At 25.9% G+C, this 24662-nt stretch overlaps 1 protein-coding gene across 1 annotated transcript in view; it reads left to right on the plus strand.

Moving 5' to 3' along the window:
* The first annotated feature begins 373 nt into the window (after positions 1-373).
* LOC119666954 (keratin, type I cytoskeletal 10-like) overlaps positions 374-24662 on the plus strand; it is a 55978-nt gene continuing 31689 nt past the window's right edge. Inside the window, exon 1 of the mRNA XM_038076233.1 lies at positions 374-483. Within this exon, the coding sequence (XP_037932161.1) occupies positions 374-483 (110 nt within the window). The remainder of the gene's footprint in view (positions 484-24662) is intronic.

Below are 24662 nucleotides of genomic sequence, written 5' to 3' on the forward strand. Positions count from 1 at the left end.
CTGCCTCAAAACAGACACTTGCCAGCCACACTAGAATATGTGTAACGGGTACTCCTTTACGGGCTTCACGTTTAATTTGGTTTTTTTTGTGAGTTGTTGTTGTTGTTTTTGGCATTTGTTGCAGAAATTGCATGCAAAATGAATTGCCAAATAAATAAGCCAGTTTGCATATTACCAAATTTGTTGTTGAAATTAAAAGCAATTTTTCGTTTTATTGTTGTTTCGTTAGTTTTGCATATTTTGGCTTAAAGGAAATTACTATTTCGGTAGTAGGGTCGGAAATGAGTAGTCGTCATAAGGAACCCATTTGCCATCACGCAGACAGACCACTGCATGATCAAACCCCTTACATGAATTTCTAGTGCAGTCAGGCATGATTGTCGTCTTCGAATACGGATCGTCGTCATTGTCGTCGTCGTCGTCGGAGTCGTCCACATCGCCATTGCCATCATCGTCATCGTCATCATCATCGCAAACGTCGTAGTATTAATGTTGATTGTCTTGAACGTATTTAGAGCGTAAAATTTAGTCAGACAAAATAAAATTTTGTTATTTTATTATCAAGGAAGTTTCGAAAGGTTGGGAAGGTTTTTTTAAAAAATAAAAAAAATAAAAAAAATAAAATTAAATTAATTTTTTAAATAAATTGAATACATTTTTTGTGAAAATGGCACACGGGAACTGAAAAATCCTCCAAAATAATAACAAAAGAAATATTGAAGTGAAAATGCAGACTTAAGCATAAATTTGCATATAATTTTGAATTTAATAAATCCATCGCCAAATTGCAAGAGACAATATTATATTGTATATATACGAATATTGACAACAATAATATAGTCATGTTACAATATAACATATGTGATGAAACCTATAGATTGATAGAAGCAAAAACTTCAATAGATTTCTTCACATACATGTTTTTATGAAAGCAGTTTTTGGAAGAAAACTCATTCATGTTGAAGTTTATTTTGAGTCTTTTTCGAGTCAGTGCATCTGGGCACTTTTATTGCTTGATGGCTGGAGGGTTTCTACAGAATCCCATCCTTCTCACTGACTAATTTATGTATTCTTCAAAAGCTTCGTGATTATTAGATGACTGATCTAAGATCTGCGTACCGCGGCTAAGGATTACTCTGAGATTAGATAGTGCTAAGTAGGGTAGCCTGTCGGTTTTCGCGAATAGCTTTAAGGGTCTGTCCTTTATATATTTTTTTTAATGGGTCTATTCTAAGATCTCTTAGCATATCATTAGTGCGAATATGAAGATAATTCATGTGATAAGTTTTGTATCCTTTAAGAGAAGCTGATGTGATGTAGAGGATAAGGTATAAGAACAAACTGTATATATTGTAAAATTGAGATATTATTGTCATCGATGACTCCTAATCCAAAAATCTCATAATCAGTCTCCCTCGGATCAGTCCAAAAAAGGACTGATCAATTTTTAAAACTGTCAGTTCATTAAAAATCTAAAGATCGGTAGAAATAACTGAAGTTAATTCAATAAAACATCTCAGCCAGGGATTATATTTTTCCCCAAAAACAATAACAAAACTAGTTCTAGAGAAGGCTTCTCAATATAAGCTCAGCGGAAAATATAAGATAGATGAAAAAACACAAAGACGGACTAAATAATTTATCCATTAACTCAAGGTGAACTCACAGTTTCACTCGCTGATAGGACACTAAAATTTAATAACGACTAAATGAAGCGAAGTGATTTGTTAATAAATGATAACAAATAGTTAATGATTAATAAAAATATAAAATTTTAAAATTACTGTAGATTTTGCTAAGCTGTTCCTAAACTTCAAACACCAATAAAGAGAATTCAAGATGAATATAGTGACTCATAGAGTCACTATATTCAAGATTAGTATTAATCAAACTAGTTTTATTTTTCATATTAAATCTTTTGAAAAAAATATAAAAGTATATATATATAATTAATTTGTTTTCCTATATATAAACATATAATTGTATATAGTCGAAGTAATAAATATCAAGTCTTCGGAAATAGAATTCATATACATCTCTGACCCTGACTTTGACATTCAAAAACAAAATCATCATCAAAATCTTTCCACACAACCGTGAAATTTGCAAAATGAAAAAAATAAAGAATAAACAAAAACTTTACATAAAAAGTATCTTTTTGTATACAAAATATAGCAGAAAAAATCGCACAGATTAATTACAGACAAACATGAGAAATGAAATTGCAATCCAAATTAACATCAAAAACACCCAAAACAATGGCGCACATAAACCAGACAAAAGTGAATATCTGAGACTTTGTGCAAAAATTAAAAAAAAAATATTATTTTTTTAATATTTTTTCTAAATTTAAGTGAATTTTTAGCGTCAAAAAAAAATCTACTGCAGAAAAAAAAACGCAAAATAATTATTAATAAAATTATCAAAAATCTGCTCTACAGCGAAGTCTCGACCGACTTCAATTCCAAGCGAATTTTTTTTTTTTGAAAATTTGCAATGTGAAGACTTAACGCGCTGCCATTTAACTCACAACTGACGAAATTAATTACATAGAGAATCTTTTTTATACTACAAGATACAGTATCTGACAATGAATGCCTTAATACTTATTTATTTGGATTAGTCAAATTATTATGCGATATCAACCAGCATTCAGTTCAGAGCAATTTTAGTGAACTCATGTTAATACATGTGAGAAACAATCAAATAAAACACTATAGTACATATATATACGTACATTTATACATTACTTATTGAGTAAATTATGCTAACAGATATCTTATATGGCTATGTTCAGTGAAACTTACATCTAGAAAATAATCGAAACGACTAAATAGATATATGTTTGAATAAATTGTAACATCAAAAAGATACTTTATAGTTATCCGATTAGTAAATACTTTTTAATGTAGACAATAAGGTAAACAATATAAACAATATTCTAACAATAATCTGTCCAAGATAATCTTGTAATGAACTAGTAACTGATAACTAGTAACAGAGAGGAGTGACAGATAAGGAATATTTTGAAACAGAAGAAAAGCGATAAAGACTGATGGGTCCAGAATAGAGAAGAACACAGGAATATTGGTTGTCACTTGGATTTCCGACACTTGGAATAAACCTTCACACCTATATTCCAGATAAAAGTAATCATCATCTAGTTACTGCTAACTAGTAACTAGTAACAGAGCGGACTGAAAGAAAAGTAAGATTTTAAAACAGAAGAAAAGCGATGAAGACTGATGTATCCAAAATAGAGAGAGAGACAAAAAAGATTAATGAGGTGATTTTTGGCGCTTAGAATATACCTTCACCACTGTATTTCAGATGAAAGTAGTCATTATCTAATAACTGGTGACTTATAACTAGTAACTAGTAATGGGGAGAAGTAAAAGATAAGTAAGATTTTAAAACCGAAGAAAAACGATTAAGACTGATGGTTCCAGAATGGAGAAGAACAAAAGAGATTGATTGTCTATGATTTCTGGCGCTTGGAATATACCTTCACCACTGTATTCCAGATAAAAATAATCATCATCTTAACAGTCTATTATTTTCTGTAGTAGAAAACCTAAATTAGACATCTCACAGTTACAATGAGGTTAAAGACTACTTTGAGGATAGCTGCAAAGAAGTTACCCGGACAAAAATAGCAAATAAACAACTCTACACTTCTCTTGCGGTAAAGGATGTTTACATCTTTGGTGAAAGAAACGAATTAACAACGATATAAAAGCACTTGATACTACTAACCGTTGATAGCAAGGCTACTCATCGGGTGAATCTACTAAGATAGACCTACGACTGTAGTGGCAGAACTAAACACAGAGATATTCCATTCTTTGCTAACTAACTATGTGGTAACAAGATACTAACTATGCGGTTGTCAGCTAGAAGAGTCACCTCTGTTGCAATTAAAACCAATTAACTATTGGATATATCTTCACTTTACTTTTTTTTTTTGATGACTTTTTGAGAACTTACATATTGACTTCTATGCATAACGTCCACGTATATTAAAAATCATTATCCAATAATAATTACAGTTTGGTTATTTTATATAAAAGAGTCCAAAAAGTCTTTTTCGACTTCTTTGCAATTTTTGCTATTCATTATTTATAACCTATATTTTTTTTTTTTTTGTTTAGCTATTATCTGTAAGCTATAAGTTAGGTTAATAACTTAATTATCATATGTAGGCATGTTTGGTGTTATAAATAACAGAAAAATGCAACTGTTATTGATTTGACAATAAAACTACAGCAATTTTAGTAGATGATGCCACACTATCAGCAATCATAAAACTGTAATTAAATAAATTTTTAACCTGAGGATAAAATACAACAACAGTTGAAGATTATCAGCAATTCTGAGAGTCATTCATAGAAGCCAATAACGACAACAACTTGGAAACTATTTTTAATTGTGTCATTAAGCTACTGTGCAAATAGCAAATAGGAGCCTAATAGCCGCCTAAATAACGCACAAGGAAAAAAATTAATGAAAATAAAAATATATGCATATATGCATATTGAAGGAATGAGTAGGCCACAGGAATGTAAAGAGAACTGCCCATCGTTGGAAGACTAAGCAAATTGTTGTGCCAATTGTGGCTTTCAGTGCCTTCCTCATAAAAAATAAATTTTAGTAGCATTTGCAAAGGTAAAGTAGCTCATCAGGCTTAAATGTCTTTGCCTATTTAATTGCATAATGAAAGGGCGCTTGCGTTAAACAAATATTACAACAAAAAACGTTTAAAAAAAAACAACACTACACAATAAAAAATAATAATTATAAAAAAACAGATCTAAATTGAAATATGCATAGGATTGAGAAGGGGGAAATAAAATACGCATGCGCAACATAGCACAAAGCACATAGCACAAGCTGTGCATATATGAATGAAGGCAATGAATGCGTTCCAATACATTCTACAAACTTACAATAAAAACAACTACAACTGCATTGATTTAATCAACAATTATGGAAGTTGAATGAAGTTAATAATAGCAGCGCACAGCTGATGCTGTGGCAGCAGTAGCGAGAGCTAGTAGCAAAATACGGCGAAGAGTGTAGCAATTACAACAATTTTGCTTAGTAGATCAACGAAGCGCTGCGTATGCGCATGGCATGCAGCACATATTCACACCAAGCAATGCGATTCAATTACGTTCGCTATGTTTGCTTTATATTATGTATGTTTATTGTATGTTTATGGTTTCCTTTTTAATTGGCTGTGTGCATGCGTGTGTGTGTGTGTGTGTGTGTGCGTGCGTTTTCATAATATTCGCTTGACTTTTGCTCAAGCGCAATTAACATAATGACACTTGCCACCGATTTTATGAATGCAATTCCCTACATGCGAGCATGCAAATAAAAACTGACTCGAATGAGACTCGAATGCGCAACGCATGCGCATTTCTTGCTGCGTTTCTTCTTCTTCTTTTTCTTTTTCTTTTTCTTCTTCATCTTCTCACATACCTAGTGCTGTTTTTATTGCTATTGCGGCTGTTATTGTTTTTGTAGTTTTCTTTGAATTTTGTTGCTTGCCTATTAAATATTGCAGTTTTAGAGTTTTAGAGTTTTAGAGTTTTTTGCATCTTAACATTTTACATTTCTGTTATTTGCTAGCATTTGTAATGATTTTGCCACTGTCAATAAAACTGATAATTAACATAATTGATGGCTTATGAATGCATATCTCTCTTTGGCTTTATGTTCCTTTTTCTGTCTATTAACCAACTTGGCTGGCCTGTCATGTCTGTTGTTGGTTGCTTTTCAGTTGTTGGTTGCTTTTCAGTTGTTGGTTGCTTTTCAGTTGTTGGTGTCAGTTATTGTTGTTTTAATGTCATTTTTCAATAATTTTTTAATTTGAATTTTCGCGCATTTCTTTTTCTTAAATTTTATGGCAACAAATTTAAACGCACAATTTTTCATGTTGCCAACATTTATGTTGCTAGCAACACATGTAAATAATTTTGTTTTATTGCTTGTGATAGCTAATTTTTACGATAGACAAGTAAACATCAAATATTGAATTCAAATCTATTAAATAATTACAAAATTAAAAAAAACAAAGTAAAAGCTTATATTAAAAATTTTTTTCTATTATTTGTATAAAGTTTATTTATTTTAGTAATTAAAAAAAACTTTAACAAATGCATTGGTTTTGGTCGTATTATGTTTTTATGTTAGAGTTATAAATTTAATTTTGCATAGCGTTATTTTCTTACTGTTGAGACAACGAAACAAATCGAAGAACTAATATTTAACAAAAATAATAAATTCACATGAAAACTAATCTAAGCATAAAGAGGAGGAAAAGCTGTAAAATTTAAGTTTATTTATATTTCTGTGAGAGAAAATTATACTACCAAAGTTACAATGATAGACTTTTTTTAAATCGACGTTTCGTCTGCATTCAATACTGTTAAGAGCATCTAAGCTTTTGTCCCCCTTTTCACGCACTTACACTAAAAACTCCAAATGTCTGACCCTATTCTGAAGTATTCCCGATAAAGTTCCAGGATAGAAACGGTCTGGTACATAAAGAGGATTTTGTTTAGTCCGCGCAAACCGGGCATACCTACGACTATTGTGACGACAGTGGTGATGATGCGTTAGGCACGGATATGGAGGCATATTTTATACTCAACATACAACAAAAACAATATGTGCCGTGAATTTTTAAGATGCTCAAAGATTTAAGAACCACCTTGAACTTTATAGATGTCTATAGATCTATAGATAGATGTTTGTAGATCTATTGTTCTATTTTAGATGACTCTAAAGAGCAAAACCTAAAATGCTCTTTACACCGATATCATGATGCTAACCAAGATCGTCAAAAATTAAAGCCAAGTACATAACAATATTGAATTTTTTAGAAAGCAATAAATAAAGCATACACGAGAGAGTGTGTTAACATCCCACAAAATAACCAAGATTAACTGTGAATTGCTTACTACAAAATAATAATGGACTCACAGACTGGACTCACGAATATTCTATCAGAAATATATGCGTTAAAATTACAAGATCTTATACATTATACATTATATATGTACATTATATTATACATTATAAATATTTCAATTATAAAATTATTTGTCATACATTACTATTACTTTGTCAACTCATTGGTACTACGGTGCGTATTAGTAACAATTTATACTTAAAACAAATCGGAATGACATTTTTTTTATTTTAAAATTTCTTAATCAAGTTTAATGTAGTGTATATGTGAGTTAAGTTCTCTCAATACCAAATTTCTTAATCTAATATGTTATGTATAGGTATCTAACAAAACCAATAACACAAGCTGCTTACGTTTCACTCCCTAATTACTAGTATGCGATTTCAGTTGGAAGTCTTTTACGATCTGACGGCTAAAATATTCTCAACTTGTTCCTAAACAGTGATTTTAGTGGGTTCAAGTTTCACACTGCGACATTAAAGAAATAAAACAAAAAAATAGTTTGGGAAAAAAGTATTCGGCGTTTTTGTTTTTTGCATTGACATTAAAATGTTATTTGTTTGAAATAGTTAGCTGCATTTAGCAATAGTCTATGCTATCTTTGAATTATTTTTTTACTCTTTTCTCTTAAATAAAAAAAATTTTAATTAAATTTAAGTTCACTTTTTTTATATATCTATGACACTAAAAAGAAAAACTAAAAAATAAAATAGGAAGGAAAGTGTTTGGTTTTTTTTAGTACATTAACTTTAAAATATTTTGAAATTATTTAAATTAAAATTGTTAAATTTGTTAAACATTATTAGTGTATGTATTAACTAAACTATTATTAATTTGAAATATGTAAATGCACTTAGCAATAGTATATATTATGTTCGATCTGATCTCCTGCAATGCGCGCTTACCAGCGCTCAAAGAAAGGACACCATAACAACTGTTGTGTCTGGACATAGCAGGCTTGGTCAGAACTAAGCTTAAGTTTATAGGGTCCCTCTACTTCAACACACTCGGTTAGATTCTAGTCCAGATTCTAGTCTTTATAAATGCTTCTGACGGGTTTCTAGCTTGATCTTCTTTTTACTACCCATTATTATAAGGATTTGAGTTTATAGGGTCCCTCTACTTCAAAACACTCGGTCAGGTTCTAGTCCAGATTCTAATCTTCATAAATGCCTCTGGCGGGTTTCTAGCTTGAAACTCTTTTTACTACCCATTATTTTAAGGATTTATGGTTTCAGAACTGAGCTTCTCCCTCCTCCACAACTAACCAACTAACCTTGTTCGGAAAATTTTCTTACTTTTTCTTTAAAATAAGAAAATTTAAATTAAATTGTTTATATTATTAAATGCTTCTTCTTGATATATTTACTTTCTCACTACGGTTTTCACCACATTCATTGTAACTTCTTCAAAATTAGTTATTATTTTAGAGCTTTTGAAATAGATTTTATAATATAAAGTCAACACTTTAAATAAAAACTTGAAATTGTTTCGAAAAATACATGAATGTATCCTTTAAAGGATTACTTACAAAAAACTACATAGTCTGAAATTTTAATTTAACTTATTTATTCCCCTAGTAATATTCGTAGTGTACATAGTAGTATTACTCCCACTAAATTTTTAATACATTTGACTAAAATGTGGGAACGTAACGTAAGGGGGTGCCCTCCCCAAAAAATGCTAAACTAAAATTTTCATCTACACAACTTAATACAGTTCCTAAATATTTGTTGTTGTGTTTTAGTTACTGCAGTTCAGAAAACAATTTCAGCAAATATTTACCTTCATCCCGACTAAAATATAAAAACTCATTTTTAATTCCTTTAATGCTAAACTCCATTGCCCGGGCAACGTTTTAAAAAATTTTGCATATATACATTTATATTTATTTTTGTGCATTTTTATTTTTATTTTTATTTCATATACAAATTGCATACACGTGAATATGTAGAAATTGCATTTTTATTTGAATATTTTGCCTACTAAGAAAATAAGACAAAACGAACCTAAACACTTTTTTCCGTGTTTGAAAGCAAAACTTTCTTTTTCATTTTTGTTGCGTCTGCATGTTGCACATTTCACACACATACATATACGTGTGACTGCACATACATGCGTATGTGTCGAGCAGCTCTCGTATTCAGGATTCATTCAGGACTGGCAGAATTCATTTTTGCACGTACCTCGCAGTCGGTGTGCAGCTGACTAGGATGTGTGCAGGACCTTTTCTTCTACTACTCCAAACCCACTTGAAAGAAACTTTTTCTTTTGCGAAATAAACGCAAAAAATAGGGAAAATATACTATATATAATATATATAAACACATACTTTTCTTTTCTCTTTAAAAACAAATTTTTATTTTTGCTGCTTTTTTGTTTTTATTTTTTTTTCGTGTTTTTTTTTTTTGGTGACGAAGCGCGAAAAATATTTAAAATTTTTATGCATTACATTTTACATGTCATAGCATCAAATGTTGCAGTTGCAAGAAACAAAATATAAAAAATACACAATTTTTATATTGCAATACAGAGAAGCACAGGACACTCATACCCGGCGGTGTTAAATTCTTTTTTAATTTATTTTTTAAGTTATTTTATTTTAGGCAAGAGTAAACGTATGCAATTTCTCCCAAAATATAAAAATGTTAAATTTTTCTTACCCCAACAAAATTAAATGCACACATCAGCTAAACTTACATCGCGACAACTGAATACAATGTCTGTTTGTCACTTTCAACAACGATTAATGGGTGTATATAAATGTATATGATGAAACATAATCGCTGGGTAAATTGTTTAATTGGGAGATTTAGTGAAGTTCTTTTAAGCTTCACCCAATTTTCCAAACTACTTAAAAGAATAGAGGAAAATTTTTCAAAATGCTGTAGAAGGTTGAATGACTCAGTAAAAGATACATTACTTTCGTTACTTTTATAATTTTCAACTCTACTTTTGTATGTGTAAAGAATATTTTTGGAAGAAAACAGAACTTTTTAATAATAATGAAAGGTTGCTTTTATAACCTTCATTACTGTATATTAAAATAGAAGTTAGGAAGTCTCAGCGATCAGAGTATTTTTTTTAAAAAAATATTTAAGATTCTCATTGAGATGCCCATTAGTCTTGTAGGTTTCTTGACTTAGGGTAATATGCTTGATAATTAAATCTCCCAGTTAAACATTTTTGTCGCAGTTCTGGAGAGATTTACTATTTTATGGGCTCCTGTTTTTGAAATACCTTGGCCAACTCCAGCAAATCCCTCCAAAAAGTATTTCAAGTTTCGGTAAAGTTTTAAGTTGGTATTTAAACCACCGAGTTTCGTATACAGTAACATAATGGACCAATAAGCTTAAGTAGATTCCTATCTTAAAAGTTATCTATCATCCATCTAAAAAGCATTACAGTATTTGTTAAGATTTAAAGTTATTATTTAATCCTTTGAGCTTCATATACGGTAACACAATGCGCCAATTAGCTTTAGTAGATCTTTAGTATGGCCGGTGTAAACTAATCTAATCTATCATATGTGTATAGAATATTTTTAAAAGAACACAATACTATTTAAGAATAGGTGTATATTAGCAATCAATCACATAGACAAATAAATTTAATCACTTTGCTATAACAATTTAATATTCTGCTACTATATGTATAAAGAACATTCGAAAAAAAACAGGATTCCTCACAAATTAAGTGGTATTGCCAATAACATGTGTCAGTCACATGGATTATTTCCCATATTTAACTGTTTGGGTACAGTTTAACATATACTTTATTGGGAAGATGCATTTGACTATGAAAGGAAAGAGTTTTATGAACGTAGAGGACTTGAAAATTGTTTATTGGTCTATATATACTCTAGAAAAACCCGGACGATGATTGAAACTATTAGGCCTATTAACATTTCTAATATTATAAAAATTATTTATATTAACTTATTTATAACTGATCTCATCAGATTAATACTCGGATTGGTTGTGGGGCCACCCTAGACATTTCTCTATATATTGTCTGTTTACAACTCTTTATCATATTGTTGAATTTAAGCAATGTTTAAGTATATTCCCAACCCCTCTTAATCAATATTTATTTATAATAAACACATAAAGCATAAAACTAAGTCTATAAATAAGTCAATTAAATTTCTAAATCGCACCATCCCTTAACACATCCGGTGACATTTCTAACATGATTATTAGTCAGATACTTACTGGCCCGTCTGATTCTAGTACACCCATCTTTTTACTCACAATCACAATTTGGCTGAAACACTGGATGAGGGCAATGTTTTAAAAGAAAAAATATTTCCAATATTTGATATTAGTGAGCTGTCTGAAGTTGATATTTTCCACTGGCTTTAGCATATTACACTGGGCGTACGGGTCTAAGTCTTAGTTTAGTATATGTATAGTATACAGGTATACTTATTTTAGTACAGTATATATAAATATTGTGTTATGCATAGAACTGTTGAACAATATTGTTTTTTTGTATTGAAATATATTTTGTATATTATATATATAATATATATAATTATATATATACATATATATGTAAATGATATTTAATAACATTTATTCACTTTTCTTTATACTTCATAAATTGATTGAAACAGAATTTCAGAGTGCCTAATGCAATTACAGATCTCATCCTTAACATTTTCTACATACTACGAAATACAACAATGCAGTGGTTATAGCTCACACACACACACACGTCACCCCACATAATAATACAAAAGAATTGAAAAGAAAAGTAAAAGTAAAAGTGAAATGAAAGGATATGAAAGAAGGACATAATACAATATTTTTGGCTATTTTGCATATAAAATAAAATTGTTTTTTTTTCTTTATTTATTTTAATACTTTTATTATTTTATTTTTTTTTTACGCTTGTTTCGCCCCTGCCACAATATAACCAAAAACCTAACACTCTCTCTCCTTCTCACACATAGACGTCGTAAGCCCCGAAATACGAAACACACACACATTTACACGCTCAACAAAACTCAAGCATAAACGCAAATGGATTTATGTATCTGTGTGTGTGTGCTGACAAACACAAACCCATAAAGGAGTAAAGTAAAAATGTCCTTTTTCTTGTAATATCCTTTTTGTCAGTATGTTTACAAAGTGCATGCGTTTATACGTGTTTGCGTGTGTGTGTGTGTGTTTTAGTGTATTTGTAATATTTTAACACATTTGATGCAATATAAAAATGCAATTTTTTTTCTTACTGCTTTTGTTGATATTATTTTTATTATTATTATTTTTATATGTCAATGAATGCGTGTGTGTATGTGTGCGTGTGTACGTATGCTTGTGCATTTTTAATAAAATAAGACGAAATACGTTAACGAAAGAAAAAACGAAGAAACAGAAACGAATCGAATCGAAATGCACACGAAGCAACAGCCACAGCCACAGCGACAGCGACAGTAACAACAACAACAACTGCAACAACAACAACCACACTAAGAGCAGGAGTGTTGTGTACGCGGCTCGACGTACTTCAATTAATCAGCGAAGGCGCATAGGGGCGCACGCAAAAATGTTTGCTGGCGTTGTACTTGTTGTTGTTGTAGTTTTTGTTGTTTGTGTTTTTATGTGAAGTTGTAGTAGAGAACGAAGCCAGTAACGAAATTTTTAATCGTCACGTAGTTGTTGTTGTTGTTGTTGTTGTTGGTGGTGGTCCTGCTGCTCAAAAGGCGCATTTATGCAATGCCAGGATATTTCTTATATTTCCATTTGTGCCTTTGTGTGTTTATACGTAACAAGGAATTACTCAGGCAAAAAGGGTTTTTTTCATATTCTTCAGCATGCATATGCATACTTACTATATATATATTTTTATATATATTTATATATATATTTTTTTTTTAAATTTAAATGCCTATGTGCATGTATGTATTTTTAATTTTTGGCAATTTTTTGGCAATTCTATTATAATTTTTTTATTGTTGTTATTTCTTTGTTTTAATGCATTTTATATTAAAATGCAAAATGTCCTGCTTTAAAGTCCAAAGAAACAAAAAAAGCTTAAGAAAAATATCAGCATTTGAAACTGATGGCGTTTTTCGATTTCTGATGAATACGTGTATCAAGGCGCTACAATCGGTTCTATAAATAGTTTAGAATTGAATACAAAAAGGGGTTAATGTAAAATGTTTTCAAAATAAAGGTAGAAGAGAATTCGATACATAGTTTACAGCAGGACATTTATCATATAAACATTGGAAATATTATTACAAAACTATTATTTTTCTGCCTATAATTAATAGCTAATTATAAAAGCTATTAGTAATTAGAAGTAAATATAGAAGAAATATCTGCAGCATATGACTTTATGAAATTTTAGTTAGTAGTTTCCAGTAGAACATTACTCATCAAAAAATTTGTAATTGATATAGTATTATATAATAAATCTTCTCGTTCCTATAACCACATAAATACAAAGTCAATATCATTTACAAAGAAAACTCGGAGAAGAACCATTGAGCTCTACACACTGCTTTCTGGAGGTTTCCAACATTAAGACTACAAAATGCTTAAGTGATACCAATTTTAAGTCAAATAACATTTTAGCAAATAACACTTCTATATATCGATTTGTCTACATTAAAATTGATCACATTTAACATTTTTTCTTTACTAAATCGATTTCTCAACATACAAATTCTTTTTATAAAACATTCTAACTTTAATAAAATGTTATAAACAACTATCTATTCTATTAGAATGTTCCGATTTATCAACATCTTAATTTCTTTTAAATAATATACTCATTTGGATAAATAAACTAAGAGGTAAAGTGAAGACTCTACCCTACATGTCAGGAAGGCCGCCACTACAACTTAACCTAAACGAAAAGCGACTAATAAACTCATATATATAAAGTTTTTATCATTCTAGTTCCCACTAGTTAATTAGGAATTATTGCTTGTCATACAAATTCATCATAATTTACAATTAATTACAAAGTCAATATCATTTACTAAGCAAATTAGAAGGAAAGACGTTTGTGACCCAGACTCTGCAGTCTGGAGGACCCAGACGAAAAGATTAGTAGAATTTATAACATTGTTAACAAAATGTAGGACATTATAATGGTTTTTTCGGTTACCTATGTTTATTTGAATAGGTGGCTTTTGTAAGTATTTACTTAATCACTCCATTTTAATAACACAAATATAATTATGCAATAAAATAATAAGTAATTCAATAAAAATATAGAATTCTTTGATTTCTAGAATAAACAGAACTTTTGAGAAATAATTATATGTAATAAGGCCATCAGTCTTTTACAGTCTTTACGTGATTTGGTATCGTACGGCGTTCATCTCTCCGGTAACATGCATTTATTTATGAAAGTAAATTATGTTAATATTCTAAGAGAATATATATGAAAGCCGAGTGTGATGTGATCGCAGAAACCATTAGTACAATACTGATATGCTATACATATTAGGCCTGTACTGAAATTCTGAAAGAATATTTATGAAAAGACAACGTGATTTACATAATACATACATAATGATATTCTATGTATATTGGGTTTGTATTGAAATTCTGAAAGAATATTTATGAAAGGACAAAATGCTGTGATCTCAGAAATCATTCTTCATTCCAATACTAATGTTCTATATATAATAGGCTTTTGCTGATACTCTGAAGAAATATTAATTAAAAAAAGTGCTTTATGTGGTTGCAGAAGTCATTAAAAAAACTTGTACCGATCTATTTCTAAAGAAATATTGTTTATTAAATAATCAGTTTAAAAGTTACAAACTATTTATGGAAAAATCTACTCAAATAATATCTGACGTAACATTTTTATTTAGAAAGATTTATTATATTATACTTCTCCACTATAACATTTCCTAATATATATATAAAAAAACCATATTGTTAGTACCTATTATTTATGCAAATGCAGGGATTTTTGTTAGTTAATAATCTTCGACATAGTCGAATGATTTTTAATTTACGGTACATACTAAATAAGTGATTTCCAGACATTTATTATCTAAAATATATACAAGGTGATACAAGGTATTATCAGAAATCACAAGGTGAAAGTAATTAGGGTTATCTCTACATTAATATAACTTTACTAATATGAAACAATTATAATTATCAAACATTTTTTGTAAAAATTCATATATTCTAATATGTGAATTTATATATATATGATGATACGTTATGTAACATCTTGCTAAAGACATCATTTATTGTGTTCTTTCCAAGAATCTCAAGTCGTGATAGTAAAAGGGAGGCAAAGCAATAAATTAAGTATTTTTAATTATTTTCATTGCATAAATTAAATAAAATTAACTTAAAATAGAAATTTGCAATGCAAAAACGCATTAACTTTAAAAGTGCCATAAAAATCTTATAAAATTGGTAAATTACAATACTTTTAATAGATATTTAGTTAAATATTTGCAAATATTTCTTCTTTTTTAATTTCAACTGAAACATAAATCTCTAAATAATTTATGTACTTTATCGGTATTACAATAGAATATTAAATAAAAAAATAATTCAAAGAATTTATAAAATAAATCGGAGAAATTCAGATTTATTTGTGTCCATGGGTTAAAAATTTTTAAATATATTAAAAAGTTAAAAAGTTAGTTCTCCTTCAAAGTAATTTTATATCGCAATGGATATAGTGAAACATCTAAGCAATCAAAGTCTAATCCGAGACCATAGAGTATGTAAAATCACTCACACTATGAAACAAAAGAATATAACTAAGTATGTCACTGTAAAGGCATTTACACTGAAAAACACCACAGTTGGACTAAGCCATGAAGTCTCCAACATTAAGAAACGATAGAGTAAGACTACGGAATTCACCATGAAGTTGCCAACACTGCGGTAAAACCTAGCAGGACTAATTGGACTAAGTAACTCACAGTAAAGTTACTAAAAGTGAAGTTTTATTTTGCTTTCAACAGAAAAATTAACTAACTATTAATCTCACTAGGGCAGATCTATTTCTTTCCAATCAAATTCCAAATAACAAGCTATAGTAATTACAAATCTTTTTGAAGTCGACCAACTTCTTGTCATATAAAATTCCAGCAATTCACTAGGATATTTCGATTTGTGTACATCAAATCTTAGAGGTCATTATTATGTTAAAATCATAGTAAATGTTTTTACTTCACTTAATCGAATTCGGAACAATCAAACATCTTTTACCTAACAATCCAACTTGAACAGTTGGATTTTACGTCTATGTAAAATCCTTTCAATAACTACATATACCATTAAGATGATCCAAATTGTTTATATTTATTTTTCTTATAGTTTATATTCTACTTTGGATATATATTTTATTTGGTGCTAACAGCAAAATAACGGCTGTACCTAATAAATCGGGAAGGCCACTACTCATACCAAACCTAACCTAACTTAAGGGAAAATCGACTACTACTTTAAGTTTAAAATAATAATTAACTGTCATTCCAATTTCTCAGAATCAACTTCTCGACTTCTGAACTTCTCATAATTAACATTTTCAACTTGGTAGACTAAATATCGGTATACAAATGTTCAGCTATTATCCTCTTAATTTCTCGGCACACACTTAACGTTTAAATTTAGACATATGGATTTATAAGCATCCAAACTTATTGTAATTAACATTTTTACTTAGACTAATAGTAATTTTATCATGCAAACTCCAAGTAATAAAAATTTTCACAAAAATATATTAACTATTCTTTTTCTTAGTTGTTCATAATTAATACTCTATTTATTTAGATGGATTTATAATCGATATCCAAAGTTCTAATAATTAATTTGCTCACTTTTGTGTATTGATTTCTTGGCATTCAAACTTCACATAATTTCGAAAACCCATTCGCATAGATCAAATTTTTAATACCATACTCCTATGTGTAATTGCTTCGAATTGAATAGATCAATATTTTGGCATCAAAACTCCTTATAACTAATACCCAATGTGGATAGACCGGTTTTTTAATATCAAAAGTTCTTATTACAGTGCTTATTATCTGGATAGGTTAATGTATAAATTAAATAAAAAAACAAAATGAATTAATGATTTTTTTTAATAAAAATAATGTGGTACATATTATTATACGTATGTAACATGGTTCATTATCGCAGTTATACCCACACTGCATTATTTTCTACATGAAAGAAAATTTAATTCTCATTATTTTTAACAAATTGTCGTAAAAAAACACTAAAATATTTTAATATCAATGAAATTTTTTAATATAAAATGTAATTATGGTTTATATAACTCTTCATATTTGTTTGAAGCCCTATATAAAAGTATTAAATGTCTTATATCCTAAATTTAAATTATTTTAGGGATATTCTTTATCTGAAGTAAGAACTGCAGTTTGGTTGCTTTTGCAGTTCTAAAGAAAATTTCAAATTTTAATTCTCATTAAGTTTAACGGGTTTCGAGTATTAAAATGCTAGTCATATGTTAAGTTGAATTATTTTAATGTAGAATTCTTTAACAATGTGAAACTTAATTCACCATCTTGAATAATCAAAAATAGTAATTTTGATATAATCTCGGGCTTAAATAATGACTGCAATATTAACTATAGATGCTTTAGTAAGGACTATCCCTATTTTTATTAAGATTTTAATTTTGGTAAAATTTCACACAATTTTGTTTTAACATTATGAGATACAATTTAGTAAAGAAAAATTTTAATTCTCATTTAGTTTAAAAATTGTTTATTATAAAGATACTATAGACCTCATACTATGTTGATTATTTTAATATAGAATTAGTTAAAGCACATAATAATGAAATAAGAAATTAGTTCCTTTTATATATAAAAATTTGGTTTACTGTAAACACTTTCGAAAGGAAAAGGTCCATAAATAAAATATATAGGATGGCTGTTTTCCCATCCTTTTTCTAAATATATGTATTAGATTTGTTTTATTACGAGCTATCTTAAAATATACCTATGGATGCGTTTTTTTTTTTTCGAAAATTTGTTTAATAAATGCCAATTATTTAATTAAACTGATATATTTAGGATGCATGTTTTTTTTTTATTGAATATTTATTGCCTTAAACTTAAGTGAAACAATTTTAATAAAAACTTTATAGAACATTAAAAATGCTTTCATTGTATAAACTGAAAGGTCTAATAATAACTGAAATTGGACAAATACTTATATTTATTAAAGAGATATTACTTCATCAATCATTTTCAGTCCACGTAGAGGGCATAATAGTAGGACTCTTTGTAATAAGAATACGTATTTAGTGCACATCTAATAAAGGATTCTTTTATTATTTAATTCTATTGAGTTTTTAGGAATTTAACTATTACTTGACTACAGAATTATTTTAGACTTCATTATTTTTTAAAAGAAAAATAAATTAATAACGTGAGTAAAGCACGAGTCTTATAGTTGCTGGCATAAGCTTAATAAGCTTATTTCGAACCGTTTTATTATAGTACATTTGTGGATATATATGCTTATAACACACATAATTAGTATTATATATATAATAATATTAAAAATATATTAATATTACATATAGAATTTTTATTATTATTAATTATTTATGTATCATTCAGCGAGTAAAGTATATCAAACCCAATAGTCTTAATTCATACAACATATAGATATATATGTTTATTACATACATAACTATTAAATATAATTATGTTAATTATTATTTAATAGTTATTATTATAATAATATTATAATATTTACGTATTATATATAATTCATATATATTAATAATTATATATTAATAATAACATTATTATGTATTATTAGTTCTACAGCATATATAATAATATAACTAATAATAGAAATAATATTAAATATTTATATATTGTATATAAAATATATATAACAATAATTATATTATATAATGTTAAATATAAAATTTAATTACAATAAATTATTATGTATTATATATAATATATAACTAGTATTGCATGTGTAATTTTATAAATACATTATTAGTTTTATATTATATATAATAATATAATATAATAATAATATTATTATTATATTTATGTACGGTGTATAATTAATATATAATAAATATTATATATAACTATAATTACAATAATCATATTATATAATAATATTTATTTTTATTATTTTTTGTTATATGTAATATTTAATTATAATATATTATTACATATTATATATTGCTATATGTTATATATAATATTTTATTATAATAAATTACTATATATTATATTATTATATATAATTTATATCTATTATTGCATAAGTAATTTTATATATAAAATTTTTTAAAAATGCTATAGAATTTAATTAATTAGTTATATTTAAAATTTGTTATACATTATATTAAATAATAATTATTTAAAGAAAATAATTATTTTATTTTTATATCCTTTTGGTTAAGAATATTTCAAATTAGTTTTAAGCAAAATTTTAATATTTTATTCGATTTCATTATTTTGTAAAAATATATATGAATTGATTTATTATATTAAATAATAATTATTTAAAGAAAACAATTATTTTATTTTTATATCCTATTGGTTAAAAATATTTAAAATTAGTTTTAACCGAAATTTTAATATTTTATTCGATTTCATTATTTTGTAAATTTCGTTATATATAAATTGATTATAATATTATAATATTAAATAATAATTATTTAAAGAAAACAATTATTTTAGTTTTACATCCTATTTGTTAATAATATTTAAAATTAGTTTTATGTAAAATTTTAATATTTCATCTGACTTACCACATAAAATTTGTAGTTAAAATCTCGAACTGCCTTAGTTCAGCTAATCTTTATGTTCCACAATAAAATTTATTAAAGTTTCATTTATTTATGTATTTTAAGATTTAATTTTATTTTTATTTATTTTTCAATTTCAAAGTTTATTTGATTTTTATTTTTCGAGGTTTATTGTGTTTTAAAATTTTTTTTTTTTTGAAAATTTTTTGTTATTAATTTTTTTAAACAAAAACTGTTTTTTGAGTCCAAATTTTGTGAATTTTTGTATATTTTTTTTGACGTTTTCTTCAAATTATGCAAAATAATATATGAAAATAAAAGCTTTCTTTTTGATATATAGATAATAATATATTTTATAAATTTTTATTTTAAAGTTTTTCACTAGAGCACAAAACACTTCTAAAGGTTATATATAATATATATATTAAAAGTCCAAAATTGTTATAATTTAGCGGCGAAAATGTAACAATTTTAACACCAGAAATTGCGACCGTCCAAATAGTCAATAAAAAAAAACTAAAAAATTATGCTCTAGCTTTTAATTTATTATGAAACTACTTTTCTCTTTAGTTTTTATTTTTATTTTTTAATTAATATTTATTTATTTTTGAGTGTTTGTTAAGATAAAATAATTTTTGCTTTGAGATTTTGCTTGAGGTGGAAACACAATGCAGCACTTGAATCGCTTGGAGTCTCTGTTTTTCTTGGCATGTAAAGTTAGTGAGTTGATATCCTTTTTAGTTTTACTTTTATACAAATTTATCTTTTCTGCACTTTAAATTGATTTTATTTAATTTTTAGTTAGTTTTTAATTTAATTTTTCAGCACTGTTTTCTTTGTGATTTTTTGCCTTTAATTTTGTGCACTTCACATTTCATTTTTTTAATGTACAATTTTTTTTTTGTATTGTAAATTGTTGTTGTAGTCCTTTTTTGAGTCTTTTGAAATTTTTTTTTATTTTTATTATTATTTGCAAAAATTGTTTTAAATTTTTGTATATGGTATATTGAAAAAAAAAATTTTTTTTATTTTTGGTTTCATAAAATAGACGAAATTCTCACATCATTTTTGTTAAGCCTGCAATTTGAAAGGATATAAATTTTTTTATGTTTTCATTAGTTTGTAATTTTTTTTTAATTAAAAAAAGAAAATTTTTTAATATAACTAAAAATCTTACTAAAAATTTTGTTTGATTATTTTGAGCAAAAATCCTTTTAAATAAATTGAAGTCCTAAAGGAATTGTTGGAGCTACGCCCTCATCTCTAGGCTTTCCTAAAGATACTAAAAATATTTTTTATTAATTTTCATACCTATTCATTTAATAACTTTTAATTGGGTTGAGGTCAACTAAAATTTAGCATTAAAGTTAATAAAATTTTTTATTGGCAAATTTTCACAAAAGCTGTTGTTTTTCATATAAATTTGCTGCAATAAATTTTTTTTTTTGCTCGACAAAAAATATTTTCTTACATTTTGCTTTTTTACCTATCGACATTTTTTTTGGTCATTTTTCAAAACTTCAATCTTGTTCTTAATAAAGTATCTTAAAGATATTTTACAAATACTTATATGTGCAGTTTTGAATTTTTAAGCTTAAGTTGCATTTTTATACTCTAATAAGCAATTTTATTAATTTAAAAGACATTGATAATTTTTATTTTAAGGCACTTTTTAACTAATAAAGGAAACCTTCATTATTTAGGTTTTCTATACTTTATGTGACAGATTATACAACTGTCATAAAAATATACAGAAATATATAAAGCAAATATAACTTACAACATATAATATAATGGTTTTATAATCTTATCATATGATGCTATAATAAAATACTACAAAGGTCATAAAAAATAAATATATCTGTTTTTATTAAAATTATATATAATTAATTGAATATGAATAATAAAAACTACAATAATTCAAATGATATAATAATATTTTATGATATTATAACATAAAGTTAAATAAAATTTAAATATTAAAACTATATATATATATATATAATATTTAATATAAATAATGATATTATAATAGTTTTATATGATATAATTATATTTTATGATATTATAACATAAAGTTAAATTAAATTTAATATATTAAACTTATAGTATAATAAAGTTATCATATGTATATTCTAATAAATTTAGTTAAATAAAGTCATAAATATATAAGGGTAATGACACTAAGTTAATAATAAAATAATCTGCTTTGATTTTTTAATATAATAGTAAATAAAATTAGTGTTGGAATAAATTATTAATATAAATAAATTCCACTATACTAGCTTTAAGAATATAATTATAGTTTTATAGACATGTATTAAATAATATTATAATAATATTTAAAATAAATAAAACTCCCCCCCGTCTAATAAGAAGAAAAACATTAAAATAGTTTACTATGATCTAATATAATATATAAATAGTATATACATATAAATAGTTAATATAACATTAAATAGTATAAAACAAAAATTAAGAACAATAATATTAATTAATAATATTAATATATATTATTCTGGTTTTTAATTGACTCATTAAATTAGGACATTATTTCTAAGGTATTTATAGAAAATTTTTCTTATCTTTTTTTTTGGTTTAAAGAACAAAAAATATAATTATATATGTGTATGTATAAATAAATTTATCAAACAATGTTCTTTTTTTAAGTTAAAAATACTTTATATTAATTGTAATAATAAAATTCAATAATTTTTTCAATAGAAAAAATATTTTCTTTTTCAGAACCTATTAAATAGAAGCTACGCACAGTTATTGTAACTTATTCTAATTAATTTCTTTATAAGCAGAATATATATAAAATTATAAAAATAAATGCATATTACCACAAAATACTTCATATATATATCAAAAATAATTATATTAAAATTTATATTAATTTTATAATTTCTTCTCACAATTGTCATACAATCTTTGATTATAATTTATTGAATACTTATTAAAAAACTTTCCTAATAAAATTTATTTATAATATTATAACTTAAAACTGGTGAATAAGAACGAAGAACAGAATTTTTTATTTTAAAATTTTTAATTTTAATATTTTTACTTTAATATTTTTATTTCAATATATTTTTAATATTTTTTTCTTTAAATTTTTTTTTTTAATAATTTTTAATATATATATTAATATTTTTTTTTAATTCTTTTTAATATATTAATATTTTTATTACTTAATTTCAATATTTTTAAATTAATATATTTTTGTTTAAATATTTTAGGACAGAAAATGAAATAAACTTCTAAAACGAATTCTATTCTATTGAGGCTTAATGGCAATATAATTTTCCAAAATTTTGAATATCTTAAATTTAAAAAAAACATTATTTAATTATTTTAGTATTATTTTTGCACAGTAATTGATTTTTTTTGTTTTTTGTGATAAAGGTAAATAAACTAAGTGAAATTCAATAACTTTAAATAGCTAATTTTTCAATTTGGGAAATCCTGCTCAATTTTTAGTTTCTCTAATTTATTATATATATTCTTAATAAAGCCACTTGATTAATTGTTTAAATAATGTATAATTTTTTTTAATGATTTTAAAAATAATATTTAATCGTCATATATTATAAAAAAAATTAATCAATTGGTTTATCTTATAGTATTGTAATATTTAATATAAGAAAGTTTGGAAACTTTTTAAGCAACGATTAGGTAGGATATGACACTTATATTTCACTTATGTTTTTATTGATGTATTATTACTTAGTTATTTTTTATTTATTTATAAAATAAAATACTGAATTCTTGTTAATAAATTCAGTTACAAAATTAGACACAATTTAGTACGTAAATCTATAATTTAGTAGATATGTAAGAGTAACTAATTGTTTAATGTTTCTTTTTAGTTCCTAATTTTTACTAATTTTTTTTAACTATTGTTTATGGAAACCTGCAATCAAAAAACTTTTAAAAATAAGTCAAGTTTTCATTTTTGTGGATTTATAAAAACATGCGAAATTTTAATGCTATTTTTTGAGGATTTGAATATTTTATTCATATTAATAATATTATCATAACATCAATTAAAAATATATATCGAAATATTCCTAAATTAATCAATAGACAATTTTAACAATTTTATAACTGTTTTAATTTTGATACCTAATTGTACTAATTTAATCCCAAATTTACTTTTTATAAGTCTCCTAATTAACTTTTGCTCTACTCTAATAAATCTAAAAAGTGTATTTTATTTTTTATTTTTATATACTAAATTCTAAATTTTAATAATTTCGTCTAAAACTAATATATTTTATAACTGTTCTTAAAACTTTAATTAAAAAGAAATTATATTTACTTTTTGCACAGAGTTTTTTCCACACACATACACAAAAAGCCAATTATTTAATTGACATGAAAAATCACTAAAATTAATATTTTATATTTTAAATATAAATTTTTAAATAATTCATTTAAAAATTAATGCTGGCTGCTATTTGAAACAGTGAACGCGCCTAAAAACACGCAACGGCAAGAACACAAAATTTGAATGCACAAAATATTTTTGAAAAACAAAAACTTTCGAAATTAAATCGAAAAACGGCAACGTAAAGTAAAATCGACAACAGCAGAACGGAATACGCAATGTAAAATTTACGTAAAAATTGAATAAAAACGATGTATTGACAAATTAAAATTTCTTTTTAATTATTTTTATTAAAACGAATTTATTATTAAATTTATTTATTTTATTTAAATTTTTATTTTTATATTTTATTATAAAGGAAATTTTATTTTATTTAATTTGCAATCGAAATCCTTCAAACACTTTGTTTTATTTTTTGGTATGCACTTGTCCGGCGAATAAACGCGCGCGCAACAAAAATATATAAAAAAATTGTTTCGCCGGTGCAAGTCAAACGAACGTATGAAAGTATCTGCAAGAACTGCAGTGGCA

The sequence above is a fragment of the Teleopsis dalmanni genome, chromosome 1 (assembly GCF_002237135.1).
Source record: "Teleopsis dalmanni isolate 2A chromosome 1, ASM223713v2, whole genome shotgun sequence".
Lineage (NCBI taxonomy): Eukaryota > Metazoa > Arthropoda > Insecta > Diptera > Diopsidae > Teleopsis > Teleopsis dalmanni.